This window comes from Delphinapterus leucas, chromosome 4, assembly GCF_059928025.1.
Source record: "Delphinapterus leucas isolate spDelLeu-1000000601 "Yukka" chromosome 4, BTC_Dleu_Yukka2, whole genome shotgun sequence".
In the NCBI taxonomy this organism is placed as follows: domain Eukaryota; kingdom Metazoa; phylum Chordata; class Mammalia; order Artiodactyla; family Monodontidae; genus Delphinapterus; species Delphinapterus leucas.
The window spans coordinates 1,352,267-1,372,904 of record NC_143132.1 but is presented as its reverse complement, the minus strand read 5'-3'; the positions used below and the strand labels follow the sequence as shown (position 1 = coordinate 1,372,904).

At 50.8% G+C, this 20,638-nt stretch overlaps 1 protein-coding gene across 3 annotated transcripts in view; it reads left to right on the top strand.

Annotated features, from left to right (window-relative positions):
• Positions 1-5,408, top strand: part of ADARB1 (adenosine deaminase RNA specific B1) — a 117,892-nt gene extending 112,484 nt beyond the window's left edge. The window contains exons 11-12 of one of the 3 annotated variants that reach the window (XR_016392928.1): positions 368-2,482; positions 4,059-5,408. Coding sequence is in view for 2 of the 3 variants with exons in the window: in XM_022596512.3 (XP_022452220.1) it covers positions 368-547 (180 nt within the window). In the remaining variant the exon portion in view is untranslated. Of the gene's footprint in view, positions 1-367 lie in introns of all 3 variants that reach the window. The other 2 variants (XM_022596512.3, XM_022596506.3) reach the window with 2 other exon arrangements.
• The last annotated feature ends 15,230 nt before the right edge of the window (positions 5,409-20,638 follow it).

Sequence of the window (20,638 nt, the reverse complement as noted above, 5' to 3'; positions counted from 1 at the left end):
AGACCTGCACAAAAAATGGGTTGGAGGAGGTGGGCGGGGGGGGGCTCGAGTTCTCCCTGTGACCAAACGGCAGAGGTGTTGTTTGTTAAAGACCTGCATGTGTGAAACCCGACCTTGGAGTCTGCTGCTGGCCAGCAGCCCCTGTCTGTTTAACCTGGAAGCCGCCACTTGGGGCTGAGGATGGAGACCCTCAGGGGGTGTCCAGCGTGGCTCTGTGTGACACGGTCCCCGGGGATGGCACTGTCCCTTGGTTCCCCCCAGAAGCAGCACCGTTTGAAATGCCGTTTTTTTGAACATCATACTGTTTCATTTTCTACCGTTACTGCTTAAACAGTTGCACTTGTTTTTTTTTTAAATCTTTTTACAGGTTCCCTCCAACTTACTGCGCTCCAAGATCACTAAACCCAACGTGTACCACGAGTCCAAGCTGGTGGCCAAGGAGTACCAGGCCGCCAAGGCCTGTCTGTTCAGAGCCTTCATCAAGGCCGGGCTGGGCGCCTGGGTGGAGAAGCCCACGGAACAGGACCAGTTCTCACTCATGCCCTGACGGGTGTGCAGCGCGGCCCCAAACCTCGCAGCTGAGCCGGGGCAGGCGTGGGATGTGTGGGAGCTGGGCGCGCGGCACCGTCCCCGGGGCAGGCGCGCGGGGCGCGGGGTCTGGCGTCAGGGTCCCGTGTCACCACCTGGCATCTCTCTACAGCAGTGTCCCCCCTTTTGAATCACCCAGTGACTGCTTTCAACCTCAGTTTACATGTAGAAGTTGAGTTCTACTGAGTAGGGCTTCCTGAAGTTTAGGAAAAATAGGAATTACTTTGTGTGAAATTCTTGAATAATTAATTTATTCAGAACTAGGACTATGGTTTATAAAATAAGAAATAACTATGTCAGGTCACTCTTATGCCACATTACTTTGATTGCAAAGAAGCATTTATATACGGAGGGAGTGAGGAAATAGATAGGAGGCAGTAACCTAAAGAAACTGTACCCCTGTCCACATGTAGGTCCCTGTTCCCCGTAGGCGCCTCCCTGGGAGAGGACTCCCCGCGCGGAGCCCACGTCCACAGCGCAGCGACCTGTGGTGTGGCGCATGGGGTCACAGCCAGGTCCCTGCAGCCTCCAGCGTCCTCTAGAAGTTTCTGTGCTCCTCGTAGGACCATATCATGGAAAATCGTCTCTCGGTTGACTTCTAAATAATCAGAGGTCAAACATGGTCAGTAGGCCTGGCCATTCATTTGGGTTTTTTAAGCAGTATTTAACTTTTAGGGACTAGAAGGGATCCACAGGGGCTACTGCACAGTAAATAACCTAGAATTCCCTCTGGTCCTTCCTCTGAACCTCCTGGATGTGAATGACTGTCTCAGGCTCTTCACAGGATGGAAATAGAGCTAAGTAAGTAGGTATTCATTCTTGGAAAATGCCACTTAAGGCGTATTTTCTAATTATTCTTTCCAGCTTTATCAAGGACATGTTTGAAGTACAAGTGTTCAGGCTGAGAGCTGGCGAGACAGCGTGTTGCTGGTGGGGTCTCGACCAGGTTGGGATGTTGGTGTCACGGCAGGGAAGGGGGGGTGGTCTGGAGTCGGGGGTGCCCGGGACACTGCTCGGCACCCCACAGCACACAGGCCAGTCCCAGGCGGGCCGAGCGAGCCGGGGGTCAGGGCAGGCGGGCAGGTGGGGACCCCGGGAGGCCGCCCCGCCCTGACGCAAAGGTCACAGCACGCTCCTCCCGCTTCCATGGAGGGTCGGAGAGGAGCTTGGTGCCCTTCGCTGAGTCAGCAGCAGTTCCTGGTTCTGGGGGGTCTTGGGGGTGCCATAGGCAGAGAGGGCCCTCCAGCCAAGTCCAGGCGTCAAGCTGTGTGCCTGGGTGTCCCGTGTCCTTTATGGGCTCAGAAAACTCAGAGCAGGAACAGGACGGCCACTGGCACTTTGGCCCAGAGCCCGGGCGCTCAGAGTGGGAGACGTGGTCCCAGAAGGTCACGTCTCTAGGTGTCTCCGCGTCCGCATGGAGACTTGAGGTGCTGCGCCCCGTGGGCGCGTGCAGGGCAGGGGGGAGGGGGCCACACTGCCGGGGCCTGGCCGGGTCAGAGGACGAGGGTTGCCCATGCCGCCATCTCTGCAGGGCGTTTTCTTGTCCCGACCCTGTCGGCACAGGGCTCGGGCCTGCGTGGCCCGGCGGGGCCTGCTGTGGTTTCACCCGAGAAAAGAAAGGTGTCTGGTGGCGCCCCCCGACCACAGCAGTCTCCTGCACACTCAGAAAAGACATCTGTGAGTCCCTGCATTTTTATTCTTCTCTCTATAAATGGTATTTTTTCTAATGGGGATTGGGAGATGGACTTAGTTTTTAAAAAATATGTGGATTTTGGTTACAAAGTCCAGAGGAATGATACTGCACGTGCACACAAGCAGGCCAGGACGCCCGGCTCCCCCTCTGTCAGCCGACTGTGGACCTGAGCACGATCCCCCCCACCATGCCCCAGCCCAGGTAAATGAATGCCTTACTGTGTGGGTCCGTGCCGTGTGGCTGTGCCCTGCTGCCTCTCCCGGTTCACGTTTGTGCGACCGTCCAGGACGGACCTGATGCGGGGCTCCTGCCCCGAGAGCACCCAGGCCTGGGGAGGAAGGTAGCCAAGGATCGCGGGCGAGGGGGTCGGGGACCGCTGGGCGGCAGGGCCAGGCGGGGCTGCGGGGAGTCGGGCTGGGGCAGGAGGCCTGCACAGCTCCTGGGACAGGGCAACTGGCACAGTCCTCTGTAAGCAGGAAAAAGGAGGAAATGCACACCCCCCAAAAGACAAATCAGGGAGCGCGGCCCGCCGTGCACCACCACGTAGGCATTTCCTTGAGGTGTCGTTTTGTATCCAGGGTCCTTAATCTGGGTTTTAGAGACTTTGGAAATCTGACACAACCAAGCCCTTGATCTTTTGAGAAAAATCTTAAACTTTGAGGACATTTTGACCCGTGGGGTTTGGGAGGGTTTCTGTTCTGTCTCGGCGGCTAAGCCTGTAGTTTGTATTCTGCAAAGACACTGGCCCTGCTGCGGTGCCTGGGGCCACTGGGCAGCTGTCCTGCTGGCGAGAAGGTCCGCCATAGAGAAGTCTCATTTTGTGACCCGAGCCAGGGCTTGTGGAGAGGGTGGCCGAGGTGGGGGCCGTGATCGCTGGTTCCTCCGCCCTCACCCCTGCTCGGGGTCGGGAGGCCTCACCTCCTCCCTGCAGTTTGACTCTGAGTCTTAATGGGGCTTTTCGTCATCTTTTTCTATTTGGAGATTTTTATTATAATCAGAAACCGTTATTTTATTTTAAAATGTACAAGCCCACATTTCACAAGGTATTAACTTCTCTGGAATTTATTTTTTTTTGAATAATTTTGTTGCTTTCCAGACTATAGAATCCCTGCTTTCCTTGTAATTTCACGTGGCCGAGCCTCCCAGTCTCCTGGGGTAGCCAGGTCCCAGAATGGAATTTGTGGGTGCTGGGAGCGGGGAGCACGCCTTGCCCCTTTTCTCCAGGAACAAGTAAAAAAGACAGATGGGTTTTTTTCCATTTCCAAAATATTTTACACCAAAATGTAAGGTCTGCCCCAACTATAAATTTGATCCAGCACAAGAAGTAAAATCCCATCTCTAAATTCTATGAAATTAGTGAATCTCTCAGAAGGTTTTCTTTTTATCAAAACTATATGAATGGAAAGAGCAGAGTGTGGTCGTATGAGTCCAGCTTCGCCTGTCTTTTTCCTCGGCGTGTCCTGTGACTGTCTCTCCCTGGCCAGAGGCCGGCCCGGGCCACTGGGGTTCTGTGTCCACATGGCTGGGAGGGAGAGGCTCTGACGATCTGGACTCTGAGCTCCTGTTTCCGGCAGCGCGTCTGCGCTTCCTCGTTCAGTGTTTGGAGGTGCACACCCCCAGCCCCGAGGACTCTCATCTTGGCCACGGCTTGGGCCGCTGTTGCATCACGGACCCAGTCGTGAACAGTTAAAGGTGGTCTGTGGAATGTTCGTGGAATAAGCCCCAAAAGCTGTTTGCTTCTCCAACTTTGGGTTATATGCTGTTAATTTTATTCTAGAATTCGGACACTTCATATGAATGTAATCCCACCGAGAGCGCTGTCACCAAGGCGCACTCCTCGGTGCCCCCTGTGTGTCCACTGATGTGCGGGCCACACGTGACCCCCTGCATGAGCTTCCTCCTGCACCGAGACCAGCCGGCACCGAGCATGAGACCCTGTCACTCAGACAGAGGACTTGAGACGTTCTCAATAAAACCATGTTTCACTACCGCAGCCTCGCTGAGATTCTCTCTCCTCCCTGGTTATTTCCCTCCTTGGTCCGGAGTAGGGTTTGGGAAGGTGTGGGTGGGCGCCAGCCGAGGGCACTGGGCCGACGCTCCACTCCTGTCACCTGTGCGTAGCTCTGAGCATCTTCCCTGGGGCTTGGGCCCTCTGATTCCCGCCCCCCGCACGTGGGTTCCTGGCACACGCCGGCCACCCCCCCCCACGTGGGTTCCTGGCACATGCCGGCCACTCCCCCCCACTCCCCCCCCACGTGGGTTCCTGGCACACGCTGGCCACTCCCCCCCATGTGGGTTCCTGGCACACGCCGGCCACTCCCACACGTTAGGCGGAGGAGTGGAACTTGCATAGCTGGCCCTGCTCCTGCCCGGCTATAGAGAGGGAGGATGACGTGAGCCCACGTGGCGTGAGGCGTGTGGAGCGCCGTGCACGGGACAGCAGAGGGGGAGCCCACACCAGCTCGTCGCTGGCCAGACTGTCTGGGTGTCGGCCACAGTGAGGCAGTTGCCTGGTTACAGGGTAGAGCGGCAGTGTTCAGGGCTGGCGTTTTGGAGGGCCGTTCACAGTAAAGTGGAAACCTGGCTGCAAGGCAGTATTGAAGTTCGCGGTTGTAGAGAAATTCGGATGCTTTATGTAAGAAGGGTACAAGCACACACGGAACAATCTGGAAGAGGCCGAGTCTGGTCACCGTGTGTGAATGATGGGATTGGGAGTCATTTTAATTTTAGTTTCCTTTTTAAAAATTTTATCTCTTTGTCCAACATTTCTATATCAACATGAAAAGCAAACAGGACAACCTTTTGAAAAGTCAAAAGTCCCATACAAATAAAAAGCAGCACTGTTATAGACAAGTAATTTACTGCCCTTTGCATCCATTTTGATTCCGTTTTCATTTCTTTCCCCACAATAAAAGCAACATTTAAATGAAAATATGTGTCATCAAAAAGAGCAGATTAAGCTTCAGAGAAAAGGTTGGGGGCAGCCTCCTCTTTACGAGTTCAGTCTGTAGAAGGGCTTTTCCTCGTGGGGTCTTCCTGTGGCTCCATCGAGGGGGCGGGCAAGACCCCGGGTTCCGTGACGGGGCTGACGTGACGTGGAGCTCTTGTTCTCCTGCAGCAATGACTACAGATCCATTCCTGGGATGGGAGGGGTGTCGGGGTGGGTGTCGTGGTGGAGAGAGGAGGAGGGAAGGGGGCAGGCGGGCTGCAGCCGGGGGGCGCGGGGAAGCAGCTACTTCGTAAATTGCCGTCATTTAATTGTTAATATTAATTAACATTTAGTCATATTATTAATAATTTCTTTAGTAAAGGCAGAGGGACCAGCCAAGGGAACCTGGCGAGTCAGGGCACTGGCCCAGCAGCGAAGGTGCGGGAATTTGGGGAGAGGTCGAACCCAGCTGTTAGTTAAAATCACACCGTATGAGCTCACGGTCATCGAGATCAAGGTACTGGATCCCCAGAGCCCCTCACTCGCCGTGTGCGTTGTTCTGGGCCCGGGCGTCGGCCTGCGGGGGAGTTGTGCACGCTGGACGCCTCCACCCTGGCCCCCTCTGCTGCCCTGCTGTCCCCAGGCCCGAGAAAGGGGCGCAGGCTGTGCAGATGGCACCTGAAACGCGCCTGCCAGGTTGTGAGGGCGCCAGAAGTTGAGAACGTGTTGGTGCAGCCTCTGAGAACTGTCACGCCCATGACGAGAGGCATCGCCATTGCTTCCCGCGCCAGACACATGGGTGATGGCGACCCCGCTCTGGACGGGCTGTGGGTGCAAGGGCGCAGCGATGAACCCACCGGGCGTCTGCAGGGGCAGCGGGCCCTGGGACTTGCCGGAGTATCATGTGTTTTATTGTTATCTATTATATGCAGGGTGGGCTGCAGTCCTCACAGCCACAAAATTGACCGTCAGCTCATGGACACACATGCACACAGGACGGGGAGGGGGCGCGTGGCTAAGCATCGACCGGCATCACTGGCCTGGGTCTGTAGGGCAGCTCTGGGCGGGCAAAGGCCCTGTTCTCGGCGCGTCTGCCCACAGCCCAGAGCGGCAGGGCTGCAGGGGCCGGGGCTCCCCGCCTCTCCCCGCCCCTCAGCTCCCTGGGACTGAGGCCTCTGAGGCCAGCTGACCAAGTAGCCAACACCCCGCAGAAAATGACCTCCTGAGGAGAAAGAAAACGTCTGAAGAGCACAGCTATTTGACAATTAGAATATTGAATTAGAGAGTCCGTCAGAATATATGCTAATATTTTAGAACAGAGAGCCCAAGAATTTAAAATTAGCTTAATGAACATTCTCAAAGAGATGAAATGAAACCAAGAGAGCCAAGCAGAATTTGAAATCGTGAACACAATAGACAAGCTACATAATAGAATGAATTTACAATCAGAAAACCAGATGGAAAGAGGAAGAGACAAAGAAAATCTAAACTATCTGGACGCTAGCGGTAAAGTGTCACATCCGGCAAATGGGGTGTCTGTGCCGTTTGTTACCCTTGCAAGGGCGTCGTTAGGAGGCACAGTGAAGCCCTTGCAGATGAAATGGTAAGTCTGGGGCTTCCTTAAAAGAAAAAACAAAAACAATAAAAAAGGACTGTAAATGGAGAAAAGGTCTAGTTGAAACAATATTGGCCGAGTGTAGGAGATTGTTGGAGCCAGCACATAGGAATGCAGTATACTCTTCTCTCTACTTTTATGTCTTTAAAATTTTTCATAAGGAATTTTAAAAGTTCAAACATAGACTTTTAAAACTACCATTTTATGGTACTCTAAGTGCTCTGGGATTTTTTACACAAAAGCAGGTAACGCACACACAAAAAATTTTACCACTGTAAAATGTGAATTTTCCAAGTTTTAAAAATGGAGGCGGGGCATAAAACGGTTTTTAAATCGCAATCATTTACTTCCTTGGAGAGCCGTTTTAAGGGTACCTTCGTGGAAATAAGGACTTCATGCACCCACTGAATCTTCCGTCACCGCTCACCCTGCCCGATTTTCCTTCCTGACACGTACTGCTCTGATGTAACTTGGGTTTGTTTATCTGTCCCCAACGAAACGTTAACACTGTAGGTCAGAGGCATCAGTGCACGGCTGATCCCCGTCACTTAGGACAGCCCTGCCATGCTGCAGACGATAAATACCCACTGAATTAACAAAAGCAAATGACTGATTGTTAAAAATGGTGCCTCAGAGCTTTGACGCAGAAAAATCGGCATTGAAAGCAGTTTTGATGAAATGCTTAAATAGAGAAACAACATTTAAGAAATCTTGCAAGAGGCCTGTATCGTAACAATCGTCAGTACAAGTGGGAAGGCTACGGTGGTTGTAAAAGCTAAGCTGAAAGTAAGAGAACACATAGCCCTGAAAAGCCAGAGTTTAAGGTCTGGGTTGTGTCAACGTGGCGAAGCCTGGAGTGATGGGAAGGGTAGAGGGTGTGAGAATACATTTAGCTCTTTGTCTTACTGGGGTGGAATACGAGAATCCATTGTCTTTATATGAGCACGTCAAAGACTTTAGTTAACTCTAGTTAGTGACAAGACTAATAAGACGTTAAACCCGATTCCACTGGGAGTTTGAGTTACGCTGCTGGATGAAATGCGTTTGGCCTTTTATCTGCTTGCCTCGGGCAGGAAATGCTGGGGCTGAACTGGAAGCCAGCTATGGGTGGGTAATGTCTGGCCTCGTGAAGACGAGTGTCTTATGAATACCGGTACCTCCCCACGTCCGGCTGACCTGTAAACGGTTTCACGAGTCAGATAGACCACTTGCTTCTCTACTCATGTCTTGTTTTATATGGAGGAATTGAAAATTCTTAAATAATACTGCAAACACACATTGCAAAGTGTCAGCTATGAGACTGATTTCGTTTTTTGCCTTTCTTTTCATTAAGCCTTCATACCTTTCCAACCTTTCTTTTTCATTAAACACAAAGGAGGCTTTGATCATGATGCTTGCCAGAATTAGTGAGGAAGAGCTTTTTCAAATGATTTTTATACTTAATTCTTTTTTTTTTTTTTTTTGCGGTACGCAGGCCTCTCACTGCTGTGGCCTCTCCCGTTGCGGAGCACAGGCTCCGGACGCGCAGGCTCAGTGGCCACGGCTCACGGGCCCAGCCGCTCTGCGGCATGTGGGATCCTCCCGGACCGGGGCACGAACCCACGTCCCCTGCATCGGCAGGCGGACTCTCAACCACTGCGCCACCAGGGAAGCCCCATACTTAATTCTTATTTAGTCTTAGCTCCTGGGAATAGTGATCATTGCATGCATATGCACACACTTTTTTATCATCATTCTCCACACTCAGTATATAACCTGAACATTTGCCTACATACTTCATTAAACTGTTACAAATTAAGTTAGAAAAGCAGTGTACAGACGCATTTACTTTTACCGGCATATTGTACAGTGGGTCAGTTAATTAAATCTATATGTGTTCAATCTTGACTTCACTGCCTTCAGCCATTTATCTTATAAGGTGTGTCCTGTAATTTTATTTCTCACGATTTTCTTTCTGAAAATCCCTGGAAAATCATGTTAACACTTTTATTTCAATGGAAAAGTGGGTCAGACCTTGTCTGACAGAAAATAAGTCTCATTTCTTCACTGGTTTGAGAAGGAGGGTCAGGCTGCGTGAAGGACACACTGGCCATAAGTGGAATGAACTAAATCTGCAGCTCCAAGCTTTGATGAAAATATATTTTAAAACACAGTATGACAAAAGCATTTTATTGAAAAAGACTGAAGGGGCTAAAAAGCAATGAAATGAACATTTCGACTTTCCCAGCCCTCTCAGAATATATCAGGTTAAACAAGGTACCGCTAGGTGACGGAGAAGTGGGGATAAACCATAGTCCCTTGATAAGTGGATGTGAGGCCTCTCCAGTAATGTCCCAGAAATTGAGAGTGACAGGATAACACATCCTCCTCCAAGTACATAGTTTCTAACCCTTTGCTTTCAGAAAAATTTGAATGAAAGCGTAATATTGTTGACAATTGATAAAATATTTTAAAATTTTTATAATTTTTATTACAGATCACCTTCTGATTAAAGGGTATTATGTAGGAGTTCAATAAACAATTGAGGGACATTGCTATAATATACCTCCTTACCTATGTATTCTGCAAACAATGTGTCCTGGATGTACCTCTATTTTAAAAAGACTAGAAACATAGATGAAGCTGGTCTCGTTGCGGCAGACTGTCCCTGATCCTTGCATATGGGAACCATCTGGTTGGAAGAACAGGCTTCCTCATTTCCTTAGGAGAAGCATTTTCACTAAAATGTTGCTTTTGTGTGTAATACTTACCTATCAATGTTGTTATATATTTATGTTGTTTGAATAATTGTCAACTGAGAGTATTTTAAAAAATAACAATCCAGGAGATATTATTAACAAGTAAAGTCTGTTGGTCACAGAGGGAATGAAAAGGAAGGATAAGTGAAGGAGAATGAAAGATGCTGGATGGTGGAAAGTAGAAGGTGGCGGGTGGAGGGTGGGTGGTGGATAGTCAAGGAGGATGGAGGAGGGTGGATGGTGGAAGGTGGAAATGGATAATGGATGGTGATGGTGGCTGGTGAATGGTGGGAAGTAGATGGTGGATGGAATGTAATAGGTACATGGTGGATGGTGGATGGTGTGTGGTAGGAAGTGGATGGTGGACGGTTGGGCTGGATGATGTAAGATAAATGCTGTTTGGTGGAAGGTGGCAGGAGGCAGGTGGATGGTAGAATGTGGCGGGTGGATGGCGGGTTGTGGATAGTCGAGGAGGATGGTGGAAGGTGGATAATGAGTGATCACAGGTGGTTAGTGGAAGGTGGATTCTGATGCTTGAAAGTGGAAGGTGGCATGTGGCTGGTGAATGGTGACTGTTGTGTGATTGGTGGTGAAAGATGGGTTTGAGAAGGCGGAACGTGAGCCATGGAAGGTGAAAGTGGTAGGTGAAAAGTGGAAGGTGGCAGGTGGATGGTACCAGGTGGATAGAAGATGGTGGATGGTGTACACTGAGTGTCGGATGGTGAGTGGGGGATGGTGCACAGTGGGCAGTGAGTTGTAAAATGTGGGTGGTGGGAGATGGAAGGTGGTTGGAGGATGGAGGACAGTGGATGGTAAAAAATGAATGGTGGGGCTTCCCTGGTGGCGCAGTGGTTGAGAGTCTGCCTGCCGATGCAGGGGACACGGGTTCGTGCCCCGATCCGGGAAGATCCGACATGCTGCGGAGTGGCTGGGCCCGTGAGCCATGGCCGCTGAGCCTGCGCGTCCGGAGCCTGTGCTCCGCAACGGGAGGGGCCACAACAGTGAGAGGCCCGCGTACTACCACTCCCCACCAAAAAAAAGCAAAAAAAAAAGAACGTGGATCATCTCAACCAAAAAAGTACTGTCCTCACGTTGGTTAAATTGGCAAAAGTGAGGTGTGTCTTCCACTGTCCAATGCTGCACTTACGATTCAATACCTCGTGTTTTCATTCTTGTTAGGAGAGTATACATATTTTTTTAATGCTGCATTTTCTCTGGGAATTGTGAACACAGGTGGCCCATTAATTTTGTGACCATATCATATATTGCCCTTAACTTGAACAATTTTTTGAGTGAAAAGGGACCATCAGTAACAGGCTCACACCAGGCACCACCAGAGTGTCCTGGGCCCACAGGGGCGATGCTAACTCTTGCTGTTGCTGACCCAGAGCCAGGACACCATGGCCGAGGGCAGGGGTCAACTGACCTTCACCCCAAGCGTGCCCAGGCCCAGGTTTCCTTCTTGCCTTGGTTAGATCGTGGGACACAGCGTCCTCTCTGGCTGCCAGGAGGAGATGGATGGGAGGAAGCCTGGTGAAGTGGGGTCAGTAGGAGGGTCGGTCACCAGAGGGACAGGGACCCAGAGGACGGAGGGGATGGTCTGTCCTGGAGGCTGGTGGCTGAGAAGAGAGAAAACGGGGAGTTGGAAGGATAATCTATGGACTGGGTGATGGGTCAGATGGAGGGGGAGGGACAAGGACAGGTCAGGAGGGGTCCTGGGGGACTGGGCTGAGCGAGCCAGTGAACCTGGTCTATCTGCCAACCACGGGGATCTGGAGGGAAGTGGGCATCCATGGCCGGCTTCCCCAGGGATGACCAGGGGTCTGAGGTTCATTGAGCTGCTCTGAGACAGGCCGTGTCCTCAGGACCATGTTGGTCCAGGGTAGAGTGGAGCTTCTGGGAGGATGACTGGAGGGGCTGACCTGCACATGTTGCACACCTGCTCTGCCAGGGTCCTCCTGCCTTGAGCCTGTGCCTGGGCCGCCCTTGGACAGAAATGTCCCAGCCCCTCCACTTCCCCCTCCTGGCCCATCATCCCCTAAGATCCTTGTCATTCCTGCCTGGAACCAGCCTGGGTGTCAGCAGGGAGCAGTGCAGGGTCAGACCCAGCCCAGAACCTGTGAATCAGGAGCTGCTTGGTAGCAGGTTCTCCAGGCGATCCCTGTGCCCTTAAGGGGTGAAAAGCACTGCAAAGAACTCCTGCTTCTCCTTCAGTGCTCAGCTCAGGGCTGCCTCCCCCAGGGAGCCCTTCCTGACCTCCTGCCCGGCCCAGCCTGCTGCAGGGACAGGTGGAGAGATGGGTAGGCCCAGCAATGAGGGTACAGGCCCCACTCGTGGGCACCTGTGGTCCCTGAGTCTGTCCCTCCCGTGGCTGTGCACGTGCTGGAGGACACCTGGCCCATCTTGTGTCCCCATGAGGAGCGTCGCCCGCTATACTCGGGGGGCAAGGGCGTCACCGCGGGGGTCCTCACCCTGCATCCAGCCCCTCCTTCCTGCCCTGGGAGGCCCCTGTGGTGGGAGCTCCTGGGAGGGGAGACCCTGATGCCAGGGATGCGGGGCGGGAGGGACCACGTGGAGTCCAGACGGATGCGTCCTGCCCCACACCTGCCCCGGGGAAGTGGCTCTCGCGGGGTCACACTCCTGCTCCCTGGGCTTCCCCAGGCTCTCCTGCAGAGATGCCACCACAGATTAGGGCCCAATGACGACAGGGTCATTGAAAGCTCTGAGTCATTTCCCCTCTTCTCTGACCCCACAGCCACCCCACACAGCCCACCCTTCCTCTTCATCCATCCAGACAACCACCCCAGGGTTGCCACAGAGCCCCCCGAAGACCCCTGAGCGGCCCCTCCCCCCACATTCCACTCTGCCCACAGCCAGGGGGACCTGCAAAGAACACCCATCACCCCACCTCCCCCCACCGCCCTCCCTCTGGGTCTGCACCCTCCATGGTGTCGGTCACCGCAATAGAGGGACATCTGTGCAGAGGCCCTGCCCCGCCCCCTCCCTCCGGGTCATCTTTGCCCCATTTCCGCCCCGACACTGGATCCCAGGAATTCCTACTGCCTGTGCTCTCTGCCCGGCATACTGTGCCCCGACTTTCCAGGCAAACTCCTCCGACCTCAGCAGCGCAAATGTCCCTCCTGGTGTGAGCCTGTCACCCCAGTCGTCACCCCGCTGGAATTGTCTGCAGAGCAGATATGACCGTCTTTACCGCTTGTAAAGGTCCTATTACCTGACCTTGACCTTCACTGGGGCATGACCTCAGTGTCCCCAGGACTCTTCAGCTTAGGTGATGCTTCCATCTCTGGATCCAAACATCCAGCCAGAGCAGTGCTGAGGACATCGTAGGAACCCATCGATGTCAGCTAAACATGAATGGAAACAAAGGCAAGAAACCGCACAGGCGCGCGCGCACACACACACACACACACACACTCACACACACACACACACACACAAACACACTTTGGATCCAAGAGAGTCAAGGGTGCTGGTCATTCCCCGCATCATGTAGGGGTCCTTTTCGGGCCAGCTCTGTCCCCAAGGCTCCCTCTGCCGGCAGTACCCAGACCTCAGGGGCTGCCCGCTGCTCCTGCGTCAATGCGGGGACAGCACCCAGGATGAGGCACTTGCCCTGCTCCTGAGAAGTCCCTCTGTGGCTCAGAGGACACCTCTTCCCCTCCTCCCTCCAGGCCCAGGGAAGGGGACAGCCCCCCTGTTGCTGGCACCTGGGGCCCCGTCCTTGGTCCTTCCCTTCTTCCTGACACTGCTCGGGACAGGGCCTTCAGTTCAATGTCTCCATCTGCACCATTTGGGGGGAAGCGTTTCCATTTGGTATCAGGTCACAGGGAACCCTCCCCCTCTACATATCAGAGAGGAGACACATCTCTATAAAATTACATGCACACAATTGTTTCTTCCCATACACATATTTATTTTAAAATTTCTTTCAAACTTGAAACGCGTATTTTCCATTTTTCAGGTACACGAAACAAAGGGACTCATATCTGCCGGGTGGGGTGTGTGTGTGTGTGTGTGTGTGTGTGTGTGTGTGTGTTTGGCATCAAAATAAAACTTTAATTTTGACTGCATATCTTCAGAAAAACTAAACAAAAACAGTATCTTAAACAAAACAACAAAAGTTAACAAAAAATTACAAACCATGAAATAGTGGTTGCAAAACCCTCACTTTCTCTAGTCTATAAATCTAGGACTAAACTATGAATTAAGGCTACACTAATGCAAATATTAAGTCATTTGCATGGGGTTTGTTTTCCTTAAGTTTGTTTTTTGCTTTGGTTTTAAAACCCACCAAAATTTATTCAGGTCAATTTTAGTACCAGCCACAGTGCACAGAAGAGTTCTCATCGTCTGAAACACCTCTCTCTATTCAGGCCAAACTTAGAGAACTCTTAACTCATAGTGGACATCTCATTGAAACCAGAAAACAAGACTCTAGAATACATCTCTAAAGCTTTCAGTGGGGAAGTTATGTCATCACGAGAACTCTGCGAACGAATCCATACCTCAATCCCACTACCCTCGAGTTATCACGCTACACGAGCAGGAGTCACTGAGGCGTCGACTCAGTCCCAGGAGCTCCACAGAGAGAGCTATGCACATTTCCTTCACAGACCCACACGCGGGTGTTGTGTGTGGTGGTGGGGGGTTGGGCCCGGCTGCTGGGAGCTGTGTCACCTGCTGGGAGCTGGACCCCTGAGCCTCCTCCTTCCCGGCGGGGCCCGAGGAGCCGGGGGAGCTGTGGGCGGAGCGGTGGGGGCTCCGGGGTGGGGAGGGGCACAGGGCCGGGAGGGGGCCGGGTCACCGGCCAGCACCTGCCTGCGGACTACGTTTTCTCTCCTGAGCTCCTGGAGCTTCCTTTCCATCAGCACGGCTGCCATCCAGCTCTCCCGGACCCTTGTCTCCTGGAAGAGGGTCTCCTTCCGATGGAAGGAGGCGTTGGCCTCCATCTCCTGGCCCAGGTGCTTCCAGGTGCTTGGCCATCTCCCGGTAGAGGCTGCAGGTGTGCTGCGCGGAGGCCGGGTCCCCGCATGCGGCGGGCAGCCTCCTCTCCGGCTCTAAGCAGTGCCCCTCCTCCTGCAGCACATCTCCTGCGGCCTCTCCTTCAGCAGCCGAGCCTCCTTCCCCAGCCGGGAGGCCACGCCCTGCACAGCCACCTCTTCCCTCTGCAGACGGGCTGTTGTCCCACGAGCCTCGCGATCCTTTGCTTCTCTTCCCGTGGTTGTCTGGCTGTTCCCTGAGGCTCCAGCTCGGGGCCCGGGAGGGACACGTTGAAGTCCGCGTCACCCCTCACCCCCTTCAGGTCACCTTCTGGCCCGTGGACAGGCGGATGGCAGGACAGATCGATGTCCCCGTCACCCCCACGGCCCCCAGGGAGGCCTGGGACCGGGCAGAACCTCAGCAGGTGCTCAGCCAGGGACTCTACCTGGCCGACCTCGGCTTCCAGGTCCTGCTCCCTCCGGGCGTTCGCCTCCCCCAGCCTTGCTTTCTTCTCCTCCTTCTGCTTCCATCTCGCAATTTCCTGGGCCAGCAGCTCTGGACTTTCTGGAACAAGAGTGTTTCCATTCAAATCAGCCCCTGCTCTCTGCTGAGGCTGCTCCCCACTGCCCTCTGATGCTTTGGGGACGGGTCTCTCATCGGTCGCGTGGGGCAGTTGAGGGGGCCGGCCCTCCTGTGCCTTTTCCAGAAAGTCCGCACTGTCTTGACACGATGAGCTTCCAGTGCCGACAGGCACAAGGTTTGGCGCGTTGGCAGACTGGCCTCCCTGCCGGGCGGCCCCAGACCTCCAGCGGCCTGCGTTGCTGGGGGCCGGTTGTCTCACTACGTTGTCCACAGACCTCATCACGGGCAGGACACCTCTTGCCGGGCACCTTCCTACTTTGGACACTGTGCCCTCTGCTTCCTGCCAAAAGCAGCACCGCAGCACAAATGAGGACCCCCATGGAAATGCTGGGAGGCTTGGGTCAAGCTTTCAGAGACCACAAGCAGAGTGCCCCACAACCGTTCCAGGATCAGCTGGAACGTGGGCCCGGGGCAGGTGGCAGGCCCTCCTTGGCTGTGAGGGTGCCACACCTCTGCCTCCGAGCGCCAGTGTCCCGTGGGCCACGACTGACTGCTCAGAACCCTGGGGAGTGTTCCCTCTCCAAGGTAAACAGGTGTCTGACAACCAGGGCTGGTCAGTTAGGGTGGGGGAGGGGAGGCCAGCCAGGTTCTAGGAAACAGTTCTCCTGAACTTTGGTGTAGAAAGTGATCTCACATATACAGGCCCTGGGGGAGGTGGAAAGAGCTGATGGCGGCATGGACCTCGGCCACTCTGGGACCCTCCTGGGCTCACAGCAAACCCAAGGGGTCAGGGTGTAACAGGGGCAGGGCGAGGGTGTGGCCATTAGCTAGTGGGCATTATAGGTCCCGCTCAGCCAACCGTCAGTGTCAGTGGTCCTGGTGGCAGCAGTCTCCCTGGGTCCCAGGCCGCACGACCCAGGCCCTGTTTGTGTGGCCATAAGCAGGGCCTGGGCAGCCACACCTGGACTGGGCGCCTGGGCAGGGAGGGTGCTGGACCCAGGGGAACGCCTGAGGCCCCCCACCCCAGGTGCCCAGGGCAGAGGGAGCAGCTTGTGTCCTGAGGACTCCTGCCCAAGTGTGTACGTGTGTGTGCGTGCATGTGCATACGTGTGGCATTGGGGGGCATGAAAAGGGCTTCCCGGATTATCGTCCGGGACCATTTGCAGGACTAAGTGCCGAGTCCCGAGATGCAGAGCCCACCTGCTCAGGTAGAGGGGGCTGGCCTCCCCTCCCCACTCCTAGCTGGGCTGGGAGGGGCTCCACCCACCTGTGGGGGCTGGGCTGACCCACACACAGGTCATGTTTGGGGTCAGGTGTGACGGATGCTTGTGGGGCATCTAGAAGGTAACACTCTCACCCACTGGATGTGGAAATGGGACATGAGATGTTGTCCATCTCGTCACTGTGGTGGGGGCCCTGTGGAGACTGGGGTCACCAGTAGACAGCAGAATGGGGAGCAGGAATGGACCAGAGCCCAGCGAGGCTGTTCAGGCCCCTGGATCCAGCTGTGCCTGATGGCAGTCACCCCTGGCCTTTTGAGTGGTGGGAGTTTTATGTACTCGAACTGTTTAAGAAGTCTGGCTGGGTTTCTGTTCTCTTGATTGATGCCTGGCCTTGAGAAGAGAATCCCATCTGGAGAGGGCCCAGGCACAGCTGTCTGCTACCCCTCCCCTGGGACGTCTTCAGGGCCAAGAGACACACTCCTTCAGCAGAGATCTGTTCCCTCCGGGACAAGCTCAGCCCCTGGCTCTTTCTCCCAAATATGTCACCCAGGGTGGGATGCCTGGATAGGAGTTCCCTGTCTCCAGCTCTCGGTCCACACAGAGGGGCTCCTACTCTCCCCAAATCCACACCAGCACATCATCAGTGTTGACCTCCAGGACATCCATGGCCAGATGGAGGTACACGAGCTGAGACAGAAGAATTTCTGGAAGTCAGTCTTTTTTTTTTTTCTTTAATTTATTATTATTTTTTTATACAGCAGTTATTAGTTATCTATCTTATTAGTTATCTATTTTATACATATTAATGTATACATGTCAATCCCAATCTCCCAATTCATCCCACCACCACACAACACCCCTGCCATTTCCCCCCTTGGTGTCCATACGTTTGTTCTCTACATCTGTGTCTCAATTTCTGCCCTGCAAACCGGTTCATCTGTACCATTTTTCTAGGTTCCTCATATATGCGTTAATATACGATATTTGTTTTTCTCTTTCTGACTTACTTCACTCTGTATGACAGTCTTTAGATCCAACCACATCTCTACAAATGACCCAATTTCATTCCTTTTTATGGCCGAGTAATATTCCATTGTATACATGTACCACATCTTCTTTATCCATTCGTCTGTCGATGGGCATTTAGGTTGCTTCCATGACCTGGCTATTGTAAGTAGTGCTGCAATGAACATTGGGGTGCATGTGTCTTTTTGAATTATGGTTTTCTCAGGGTACATGCCCAGTAGTGGGATTGCTGGGTCATATGGTAGTTCTAGTTGTAGTTTTTTAAGGAACCTCCATACTGTTCTCCATAGTGGCTGTATCAATTTACAATCCCACCAGCAGTGCAAGAGGGTTCCCTTCTCTCCACACCCTCTCCAGCATTTGTTGTTTGTAGATTTTCTGATGATGCCCATTCGAACTGGTGTGAGGTGATAACCTCATTGTAGTTTTGATTTGCACTTCTCTAATGATAGTGATGTTGAGCAGGTTTTCATGTGCCTCTTGGCCATCTGTATGTCTTCTTTGGAGAAATGTCTATTTAGGTCTTCTGCCCATTTTTGGATTGGATTGTTTGTTTTTTTAATATTGAGCTACATGAGCTGTTTATATATTTTGGAGATTAATCCTTTGTCTGTTGATTCGTTTGCAATTATTTTCTCCCAATCTGAAGGTTGTCTTTTCGTCTTGTTTGTAGTTTCCTTTGCTGTGCAAAAGCTTTTAAGTTTCATTAGGTCCCATTTGTTTATTTTTGATTTTATTTCCATTACCCTAGGAGGTGGATCAAAAAAGATCTTGCTGTGATTTATGTCAAAGAGTGTTCTTCCTATGTTTTCCTCTAAGAGTTTTATAGTGTCCAGTCTTACATTTAGGTCTCGAATCTGTTTTGAGTTTATTTTTGTGTATGGTGTTAGGGAGTGTTCTAATTTCATTCTTTTACATGTAGCTGTCTAGTTTTCCCAGCACCACTTATTGAAGAGACTGTCTTTTCTCCATTGTATATCCTTGCCTCCTTTGTCATAGATTAGTTGACCATAGGTGCGTAGGTTTATCTCTGGGTTTTCTATCCTGTTCCATTGATCTATATTTCTGTTTTTGTGCTAGTACCGTATTGCCTTGATTACTGTAGCTTTGTAGTATAGTCTGAAGTCAGGGTGTCTGATTCCTCCAGCTCTGTTTCTTTCCCTCAAGACTGCTTTGGCTATTCGGGGTCTTTTGTGTCTCCATACAAATTTTAAGATTTTTGTTCTAATTCTGTAAAAAATGCCACTGGTAATTTGATAGGGATTGCATTGAATCTGTAGATTGCTTTGGGTAGTATAGTCATTTTCACAATATTGATTTTTCCAATCCAAGAACATGATATATCTTCCCATCTGTTTGTATCATCTTTAGTTTCTTTCATCAGTGTCTTATAGTTTTCAGCATACAGGTCTTTTGTCTCCCTAGGTAGGTTTATTCCTAGGTATTTTATTCTTTTTGTTGCAGTGGTAAATGGGAGTGTTTCCTTAATTTCTCTTTCAGATTTTTCATCATTAGTGTATAGGAATGCAAGAGATTTCTGTGCATTAATTTTGTATCCTGCAACTTTACCAAATTCATTGATTAGCTCTAGTAGCTTTCTGGTGGCATCTTTAGGATTTTCTATGTATAGTATCATGTCATCTGCAAACAGTGACATCTTTACTTCTTCTTTTCAGATTTGGATTCCTTTTATTTCTTTTTCTTCTCTGATTGCTGTGGCTAGGGTTTCCAAAACTATGTTGAATAATACTGGCAAGAGTGGACATCCTTGTCTTGTTCCTGATCTTAGAGGAAATGCATTCAGCTTTTCACCATTGAGAATGATGTTTGCTGTGGGTTTGTCATATACGGCCTTTATTATGTTGAGGTAGGCTCCCTCTATGCCCACTTTCTGGAGAGTTTTTATCATAAATGGGTGTTGAATTTTTTCAAATACTTTTCCTGCATCTATTGAGATGATCATCTGGTTTTTCTGCTTCAATTTGTTAATATGGTGTATAACACTGACTGATTTGCATATATTGAAGAATCCTTGCATCCCTGGGATAAATCCCACTTGATCATGGTGTATGATCCTTTTAATGTGTTGTTGGATTCTGTTTGCTAGTATTTTGTTGAGGATTTTTGCATCTATATTCATCAGTGATATTGGTCTGTAATTTTCTTTTCTTGTAGTATCTTTGTCTGGTTTTGGTATCAGGGTGATGGTGGCCTCATAGAATGAGTTTGGGAGTATTCCTGCCTCTGCAATTTTTTGGAAGAGTTTGAGAATGATGCGTGTTAGCTCTTCTCTAAATGTTTAATAGAATTCACCTGTGAAGCCATCTGGTCCTGGACTTTTGTTTGTTGGAAGATTTTTAATCACAGTTTCAATTTCATTACTTGTGATTGGTCTGTTCATATTTTCTATTTCATCCTGTTTCAGTCTTGGGAGAATTTGTCCATTTCTTCCAGGTTGTCCATTTTATTGGCATAGAGTTGCTTGTAGTAGTCTCTTAGGATGCTTTGTATTTCTGCAGTGTCTGTTGTAACTTCTCCTTTTTCATTTCTAATTTTATTGATTTGAGTCCTCTCCTTCTTTTTCTTGATGAGTCTGGCTAATGGTTTATCAATTTTGTTTATCTTCTCAAAGAACCAGATTTTAGTTTTATCGATCTTTGCTATTGTTTTCTTTGTTTCTATTTCATTTATTTCTGCTCTGATCTTTATGATTTCTTTCCTTCTACTAACTTCAGGTTTTGTTTGTTCTTCTCTAGTTCCTTTAGGTGTAAGTTTAGATTGTTTGTTTGAGATGTTTGTTGTTTCTTGAGGTAGGATTGTATTGCTATAAACTTCCCTCTTAGAACTACTTTTGCTGCATCCCATAGGTTGTGGATTGTCATGTTTTCATTGTCATTTGTCTCTAGATATTTTTTGATTTCCTCTTTGATTTCTTCAGTGATCGCTTTGTTATTTGGTAACTTATTGTTTAGCCTCCATGTGTTTGTGTTTTTTTCCCTGTAATTGACTTCTAATCTCATAGTGTTGTGGTCAGAAAAGATGCTTGATATGATTTCAATTTTCTTAAATTTACTGAGGCTTGATTTGTGACCCAAGATGCTATCTATCCTGGAGAATGTTCCGTGTGCGCTTGAGAAGAAAGTGTAATCTGCTGTTTTTGGATGGAATGTCCTATAAATATCAATTAAATCTATCTGGTCTATTGTGTCACTTAAAGCTTGTGTTTCCTTATTAATTTTCTGT